Genomic DNA, 9,268 nt, shown 5'->3' on the forward strand with positions numbered 1-9,268 from the left:
TGATTTCTATATGTAAAAGATTATAATAACTATTTTCACTGAAATATAACTTTAATTTGATTTTTATTTAATAAGTATCTTTTAATAAGAAAATATATTTTATTAAGAGAATGACATTAATAGTTTTTTAAGCTACCTCTAGCCTGACCAAAACAAGATTTAACAATATTTATATCTATGTAAAAAGTTATTAAGGCAGTATTGTGGTGGCATAATGTGTCCCGTTGCTGACGGCCTTGAAAAAATGCGGCAAAATATTTAACCAAAACAAAAATTAAACACTAAAAAATATATCCGTATATTTCTCCAAACTTTCTAAAAGATAAACTTATTAATCTAATATAAAAATGTTATTACTTTGTACTAACTAAAATCAATTTTTATCAGTTAGTCGTACACATACGTTGGAGTTATAGACTTTCATAATTATTGATGTAGAAACTTGTATTTATTTTAGAATGATTTTGATATGAGAAACTCAATAGTAATTTATTGTGAGAATGTCTCCTTTATTATGAAAAATACATGTTAATAATTGGGTGCTGGTTATATTTTATCATGAGTAATAAGGTTTCATTGATTTTCAATGGATTCATTTAAGATATTTTTCTCGTTTCATTGTTTTGTTACGTACATGTATTAACAGTAGCATGAAGTGGATCAATTAAAAGTTGTGATAAAAACGTTTTATTTGTGCAGCGTTAACAAAACTTGAAATATTTAAATTCGGGTACTCCATTAGATAAATAACGTGCATGTACTCCTTTAATTGCTACTTTTTGGTAGATTTTATCTTTTATAGGTGTATTAACTATACAAACTCTGTCGTGCAGTACACGAGTATTATAATTTAAGTAATAAAATATTTTATTTTATACAGAGATTGAATTTTATTTTTTAGCAAAATTTTAAATAAAATAACGTAGTTGTGTGGCATAACTTTAAACTTCAATTCTCAAAAGTAAAAATTATATATTCTGCTAACTTTTTTAAACAAATTTTTTATTATGAAACCTATTCAAAAAATTATAAGAGTTGGAATCTTGACTAGTAAGTTATAATTAATATACTGAATAAAATCGTATATTTCATTAATATTAAAGGTTGATGTGTAATTATATAACTTATATATTTTTGTTTTTAAACATAACTTTTTTAACATGTAATTTTTCAAAAATTCTATCTTAATAAAAAAAAATGGCAAAACTCCAAAAATATAAGTGAATATATTCATCATTTTTTTAAATTAAAAATTTTTTAAAAATTTACAAATTTATTAATATTTTAACAATGAATAATGTAATATTAGATTTTGAAATTATTATTATTTTAATAATTACTCTAAATATCCTTTTTGTATTGTATTAATATTAAAATTTTTCTTTAACTGTTGATGAATATTATTTTACTTTATTAACATTAGTATTGATGGAATAACCAAAGTGGCAATAGCTGTATTTTTTGGATAATTTGTTAAAAAATAGTTTTATACTTTTACAAATTCTAATAGCTAAATTTGAATTTTTACAACATTTTTGATTAATAATAACTGCTGAGATATTCAACTAAGATACAAAACAAATATTTAAACCAAAATATTTTTCTTAAGGCATCAATAACTATTCACTTAAACTTAAAATAATAAAATCTTTTAGTTAGTGACTCAAGAACTGAATCAAATCTAGACCCAACAAAGTTTGATTTAAGTGGCCAAAATTTGAAAGAATTAATAGATGTTCAAAACATAATAGATAGTGGCAAAGTAACTAATTACGAATGTATTACTGATGATTATGAAATAATAAAGGTAATTGTTACTTTTATATTTAGGAAAATTAATTATGATTTATTGTAAAATTCTTTAAATATATTAGAAATCTATTTTATAAGCTACAATAAGTTGTCTGATAAAAATAAGTATATCTAGTTAAGGACAAATAGTTTTGAAAATTTATTTATATTTAATAACTTAACATGTTAGATGATACATTATTATTAGAAAGCACAATAACTAAAGCTTCAATAATTGATCTCATTTGCTTATTTTAATAATAAAGTCTAGTAATTTTTTTTTCTTCCTTTAAAATTCTGACCTTAAGTTCAGACTGCAAGTAGTACTATGGACAATAGAGTCATTGATCCTTCATATCCTTGCATATGCCGTTGTTGTTTGTATGTAATTTAATTTTAATTTAAGAACCCCATAAAAATAAAAATGCATTTATTTTATATTTAATGAAGTAAACATAAAAATAGAAATAGCATAACTTTGTTGATAGGGAGGTCTTCTAAAGATTACTGTTACAGGTTTGATACTGAGTTAATTAAATGTTAAGAATGCTTTTAAAAAACAGTAATATCATTCATGAGACATTTAGCTTAAAAAATAAAAAAAAATTTGAATTATTTTTACAGAAAAAAATGATTGACTGGTGTTCTTCAGACAATATAGATGTGTTATTGAGCACAGGAGGTACTGGTTTAAGTCCACGAGATGTAACTCCTGAAGCTACTTTAGGAATCATTCAAAAGCTAACCCCTGGAATAACTCAAACAATATTAAATGAAAGTTTAAAAATCACACCAATGGCAATGCTTTCTCGGTAAGTCTTTTTTATTAATTGCAATTTGATAGAAAGACAAAAAAATTAAATTAAAAATATATTTGATATTATTTTTTCTTGTTACATAATTAGTGCTGTGTCAGGAATTTGTAAAAGTACTTTAGTAATAAATCTCCCTGGAAGTAAAAAAGCTTCTGAAGAATGTTTACGTATAGTATCTAAAGTTATACCTCATGCAGTTTCACTTATAAGAGATGAAAAAGATATTAGTAATGAATTTCATATACAGATAGTGAAAGCAAATAGCAATAAAATTTCTACTGTGCCGGTAATAACAGCATTAATTGTTTAAAAAAAAGAAAATAAGTAGTTTAGTGTTTAATACATAGTGAACAAAATCAATATAATGTAATAAAAAACTTTAACTCTGTAACTGTTCATTATTAATTGCTATACAACCTTCCTTTGTTTAGAAGATAATATTTAATGTTATAAATTCATATTTGTAACTTTTTATAAAATAAAGTTACAGAATTTAAAAATTTCAATATTCTTATATGCCTATAAAATTGTATTACTTATACTTTTGCTCTATAGTAATGGGTTGGGTACTTGACATATTCATCACCAAATACAAATTTTTCTTGGGTGATTTTGTTTACAGGTATTTTAAATACAACTGCTATCACAAAATGTAAAAAAATTAAAATAATGATCATTATTGAGAATTTCAAATTCTCATTTTTTATATGATAAATAATGTCTGAGAAAAATAATAATATGAAATGGATATATTTTGAGTATTATCACAAAAAGCCATATAGAGTAGATATTGTAGAAAAAAAAATTGTTCAGAATAATAGAAGTAAAAATATAACTTTTGAAAACCAAATATCTCGTAATATTAAGACATCAAATAGGTATTATTTATTTAAAGCAATGGCATCTAATAAACATATATTAGGCATTAACTTAATATCTAAAAATGGTCTAAACACAACCCTATTTAATAATTCATATTGATCTTTTTACACTCTAAAGGAATTGTTTTGATCATATTGTAAAATAATTGTAAATTACATTTTTGTTTTTTAAATTATCAAAAACTTTTTAAATTATTTACTTATAATATTTTATTTCAGGATTGTGTTACAAAAATAGCATTACGAAATAGAGAGTCCCCTTATTCTAAGATCAGTATTGAAAATGCTTTAAGTTTATTGAAAGAACATTCATTTGAACGCTATTTGCAAAAAAATATGTGAGTTCTTTTGTTTTTTATCAATTTGAAGCTGAGAAGGTATTGGTTTTACTATGATGTGTTTTTTTTTTTTGTGTCTGTTACCACTTTTTCTCAGCTCTCACTGAACGGATTTCTTTCAACGATACGTCAAAAGATCACAAATCGTATCTAGTCGAAGACATTACCCTCAAAAATTGAACATTTTTCTTCCGTTCACCGTAAATGGGAGACATTATCCTTAAAAATTGAAAAAATTTCCCTCGTTCCCCGTAAATGAGGGAAACCTTCAAAAAAATTACAAATATAAAAATCGCGTTTTTTTGACATTTTTTCAATTTTTTTTACTAAAAACTGCCATAACTTTTTCAAAATTAAACATATCAATATAATTTTTTTTTTTTTATAGATGTTTGATTTTATTTTTACATATTTAACTTTATAATGCTATAACTTATTGAAAAGAGTATGGATCAACACTATTTTTTTATGAAAAATAATATTTTTTATAATTATCCCTTTTTTATTCGACATACTTTATCTTAATCAAAATATTAATAAGGAACTAGCAGATCATATAGCTTTTGGAATAATACACCAATTTTTTAAAATTAAACACTATCTAATGATTTGTATCGAAGCGTTTTTTTCTGATAGTGATTTTAATCACTGTCAGATATCATTATACTTGATCCAACTATGCCATGACCCCCCTGTGCTGGGTTTTTTATTGTTAAATTTCAAGTTAAGGAAATTTTTATAAAAAGAGAACATCAATGATTGGAATATTAACTAAACATATTTTATTTAATAATTTTATTTAAAATTCCTTCTAACTATTAATATTAGTTATTATTAAATTGTCTATTAAATTATTCAGATCTCCAAACATTTGGATTTTTTCTACTGGTGATGAATTAAAAAATAATGAGGAATCAGGAAAAAGTCTTATTAGAGACACAAATTCTTCTATGATTCAAGATATTCTTTACAATGATAGGCATTTCAATATTCAATGTGGACAAATCATAAGTGATGAGTAAGCATTTGTCTGTAAAAGTATGAAGTACTTTTTATAAGTATGTAATTAAATTATTTAGCTGGTATGAACTCTGTTGTGCTTTTCAAACAGCTTTTGTTAATGCTGATGTAATAGTAACTAGTGGAGGTGTATCCATGGGTGAGAAAGATTTAATAAAACATGTACTTAAAGAGCATTTTCATGCCGATATTCATTTTGGAAGAGTTAATTTAAAGCCTGGGTAATATTGATTTTTGAATTCTATTATGATACATTACATTATGATTTATATAATATACAGATTACCTACTACATTTGCCACTTTAAATTTTGAAAAAAAAAAGAAATTCATTTTTTGCTTACCGGGAAATCCAGTGTCAGCTGGTGTTTGTACTCATTTATTTGTACTACCATTTTTAAGATCAGCTGCTGGTAGATCTCACATTTTTTATTCTTTAAAAGCAATGGTAAACATAACTTTACATTAGTACAACTCTATTCTGTATTTTTATTGTTTAAAATAATATTTTAAATGTGTATAGCTAACACATAGAATTTCAAATTTGGATATAAGACCAGAATTCAAAAGAGCATCACTTAAGTATGAAAATGGAAAGTTTAATGTATCGTGTTTAAGTTAGTAAAATTATAATTAAAGTCATTAAAATATTTTATGTGTAGTTTTAATTCAGTTTTATATACACTAGTGAAATATCTACATTAGTGTCTTACTTTAAAAAAATAATTTTTTTAGTTAAACATCAACAAAGTAGCAGACTTTTAAGTTTTGTTGGTTCTAATTGTCTACTGCAGTTACCATCATCTACTGAACAAAATATAGTTGAAGCAGGAACAATATGTAATGTTTTTCTTACAGACAATATAGAAAGCATTTATTATGAAAGTTCATTTTCTTTTTATAATAATGAAGTTTGGCCAAAGGTTAATTTAAGAATCACTATATTAATTCTAAAGAAAATAATAATTGAAGGGTTTTCTGTAAAAGGGAGTAGCTCTAATTTTTGGGCTCTTAAAACAAAAAGGAACATTTTCCTGATTAATACTAGATAAAACCTTTAGTATTTGTGAAATAATATAAAGAATAAAGTTACAAACAACATTGTGTATTAGATAAAAATATAAAACCTTGTTAATAATTTTTTTTAAATTAGAAAATATAGCTACCTTCTTTTTACAGCTATAGTTCACATATTTCAACAAATATATTTGTCTTCACATTTATTTTTGTTAAAATTTTACTTCAAGTATTAACATTATGTATTATATATTATATTATATAAATATTGATGTTTAATATTCTCTCTAAAAGCTATTGCTTAGCTAGAAAGGTCGAGAAAACATACATAACCTAATGTAATAGATTTAAATCCTGGTACTTAAGCACCAAAGCTCGATGTGTTACCAACTGAGCTAAATAGGTCGAATTCATGAATCAAAACAAATTGTTACATTTTTAAAAGTTCATTAAGAAAATGGGTCAGATGTTTGAACAAATTTTACTTATTGATGGTTAATATAAAATATTATGTTACCCAATTTTAAGCATAATTTATACAATTTTATGATTATACTGTATTAAATGAAATTGAATTTACAGGAATCATATAGTAACTTAAACATACAGATTTTGTTAAAAAAAATGAAAAGAAAATTTTTTACTAATGCAATTTTAATACCAATTGAGTAAATAAAATCATTATTTTTAATTATTTAGCTATTATAAAATGTATGTTTATTTAAAGATTAGCAGAAGGACATTCTTTATTTTCAACAATTTATTCTCCGGAAAATTTACCACCTTACTGTGCTTCAATCAAAGATGGATATGCTATTAAACTAAACAAAGATGAAATTTGGCACAATCATGAACAAAAATTGTTTAAAGTGGTGCAAATATCAGTAGCTGGAACTGAAGTAAACTATTTTAATTTTATCTGTTTCCATATAAATAATAATAACAATTGATATTTTGATTCCAATATTATTGTTTATGTATTATTGTATATTATTATATATGTAATGTTGTGAATTAATTATATTTAGATTTGTAAAATGTAGTATGCACTCAGATATACTTTTTGAATTTGTCACAGTACATAATCAATATTGATCTGGAACCATATTTTCTTTAGCTACATACCACACTAACGGCCCAAACGATACATATTAGTTTAATGTACAATCATTAAGTGATATGTTTGCAAATAGTATGCCTCGATGCATAAGAACTAATTCCATATCTTGCCTTTTTTTCATATTAATGCTTTTTTGTTCTAAATGTATATAAAAATAAAAATCAAAAAATCAGTTTTTGGTATCAAAATTTTAGAAAATGTTAGATGTATAAATTATTAAAATAGTGATTATAAATGTTAAAAAATTGAATATTTTTAGTGGATATAGAATTTTTAAACACTTTAAGAAAATAAAAACATCTATATGTAATTGTTATAAAGACATATTATTAACAAATTATTAAAACTGTTAAAATTCAAAGCTAATATAACGATGTACAAATTTTAATATTAAATGTTTTTTAGGATACTATGATGCATTCGATCATTATGGGATTTAATCCTTGCTAGCTGTGTCAGAATGGTTCACAATATTTTGACAAGTTGAGATAAGAATCATTATAGGATTTGTCAAAATATTGTAAATCACAATTATATAACATTTTTTGATTATTTAAAAATACTAATTAAAACCATTTTTAATATCTTTTTCTTGATTAATATTAATATTTTATTATACTTAAGCCATCTCATCAAAAAGAGCTTGAATTTGGTGATTGTGCTCGAATAAGTACTGGTGCGCCTCTACCCCCTGGTGCTAATTGTGTTGTACAAGTTGAAGATACATCTCTAGTATCTAAATCATTAGAAGAGACATTAGAAATGGAAATTCTAGTTTTGAAAAAGCCAAAAATTTTAGATAATATTAGGTAAATATCATTTGCTATTAATTATTCATAAATATATTATTAGAAACATTATCTATATTTCTTAATAATTTATTTCATATTTTCAATATAAATTTTTTGACTAAATTTATTGCATCTAAGTGGTGAGACATCAATTAACTGAGGAAAACATAGTCTGACTCTGAATTTAAATTAGCTTGAAGTATGGCCATCAAGTTCTATTGTGATAAATGATTTTCAGATTAAACTGTTATTTCTTAAGTAGTCTTTTAACAAGAGTCATTCATGGTAGGTAAGAATGAAGTGATGTTTACCTCTACTAGATCTGAGGCTTAAGTTCTTTTGCTCCCTTTTATAAGTCTTGAGTGATGAGAAGTGAGTGGAATTTGGTTTGATCTATGTTTTATTTTCAAACTAATGAATGAATTTAACCTATTATCCATATTTACTCTCAAAATTAAATTTTCATTTTTCTAATCATAATATCAGGAAATTGGATACTTTTTATGTGTTTTTCCAATTTACAAGCTATAGGCTAAAAGTTCCTATTTTCAGTTGAAATAATTTAGTGAATTAATCTCTTTATATATTATTTGTAATACTTATAATGTGTATTTAAATATTGTTTTACTGTAAATATTTTACAACTTCAATTGAGATATATATTGTATAATTTTATACTACCTACCATTTATTATTTTGTAATTGGGATATTACCAGTTTAAATAAATAAATACTAAAATAATAGAAAGTAGCCTCCTAAGTCTATCAGTTTTCCACTATCTTTTGCATGGGTTAAACATCTATTACTTCTAAATGGTCTAGGATTTTCTAATGAAATCATTATAAGTGGTTATCAGATAAATAATTTATACACTTAAAATTATAATTTACAATTCTCTTTACAGAAATATTGGATCCGATATAGCCTTAGGACAAGAACTTTTGTGTGAAGGTGTTATACTAAATCCTTATAATAAGGGTTTATTAAAATCAGTTGGCATTGATCATGTTACTGTATATAAGTAATTTTTCTGTTTAAAATAATTTTTGATAATGCTTCTAAATTTTATTTGAAATTATAGAACACCAAATGTAGAAATTATTCCACACGTTAATTCTAATACTTGTGAAGTTTCCAAAATGCTGTGTGACAACATATGTAAAGGATTTAGTATATTAAAAACACCAAAAATGAATCAAAGTTTTACTGAGTAATATATTATGTATTTTATGATAAAATCGTATTTTTTATTCCTTGTTTTTAATGTTAAAAAATAAAATTTATTTTTTTTTATTTAAAATTTTAAAATAACTAGATTTTAGTTCTTTTCTTTAAAAAATTGTTAATTGGTCAATAACAATTGTAGAATAAGTAATTATTGAGCTACAAGCATACATTGAGTGAGTAGCGTGGGAGGTACAGATCGTACTGATGTATATTAATAATGCATAATCCACTTGAAATTTTTAAAAACATTTAAAAATTAAAAAAAAAA

The 9,268-nt window shown here is 23.7% G+C and overlaps 1 protein-coding gene across 2 annotated transcripts in view; it reads left to right on the top strand.

Annotated features, from left to right (window-relative positions):
• The first annotated feature begins 529 nt into the window (after positions 1 to 529).
• LOC126898348 (molybdenum cofactor synthesis protein cinnamon) overlaps positions 530 to 9,268 on the top strand; it is an 11,554-nt gene continuing 2,815 nt past the window's right edge. Inside the window, exons 1-16 of one of the 2 annotated variants that reach the window (XM_050672293.1) lie at positions 530 to 840; positions 902 to 1,050; positions 1,656 to 1,807; positions 2,416 to 2,603; positions 2,697 to 2,892; positions 3,707 to 3,825; positions 4,685 to 4,843; positions 4,905 to 5,066; positions 5,127 to 5,292; positions 5,368 to 5,461; positions 5,580 to 5,767; positions 6,444 to 6,529; positions 6,589 to 6,760; positions 7,606 to 7,790; positions 8,678 to 8,794; positions 8,855 to 8,983. In XM_050672293.1, the coding sequence (XP_050528250.1) occupies positions 1,008 to 1,050; positions 1,656 to 1,807; positions 2,416 to 2,603; positions 2,697 to 2,892; positions 3,707 to 3,825; positions 4,685 to 4,843; positions 4,905 to 5,066; positions 5,127 to 5,292; positions 5,368 to 5,461; positions 5,580 to 5,767; positions 6,444 to 6,529; positions 6,589 to 6,760; positions 7,606 to 7,790; positions 8,678 to 8,794; positions 8,855 to 8,983 (2,156 nt within the window). In that variant the 5' untranslated portion in view covers positions 530 to 840; positions 902 to 1,007. Of the gene's footprint in view, positions 1,051 to 1,655; positions 1,808 to 2,415; positions 2,604 to 2,696; positions 2,893 to 3,706; positions 3,826 to 4,684; positions 4,844 to 4,904; positions 5,067 to 5,126; positions 5,293 to 5,367; positions 5,462 to 5,579; positions 5,768 to 6,443; positions 6,530 to 6,588; positions 6,761 to 7,605; positions 7,791 to 8,677; positions 8,795 to 8,854; positions 8,984 to 9,268 lie in introns of both variants that reach the window. The other variant, XM_050672294.1, reaches the window with a different exon arrangement.

Source organism: Daktulosphaira vitifoliae, unplaced genomic scaffold (assembly GCF_025091365.1).
Source record: "Daktulosphaira vitifoliae isolate Bord-2020 unplaced genomic scaffold, ASM2509136v1 Scaffold_2, whole genome shotgun sequence".
NCBI classification, from domain to species: domain Eukaryota; kingdom Metazoa; phylum Arthropoda; class Insecta; order Hemiptera; family Phylloxeridae; genus Daktulosphaira; species Daktulosphaira vitifoliae.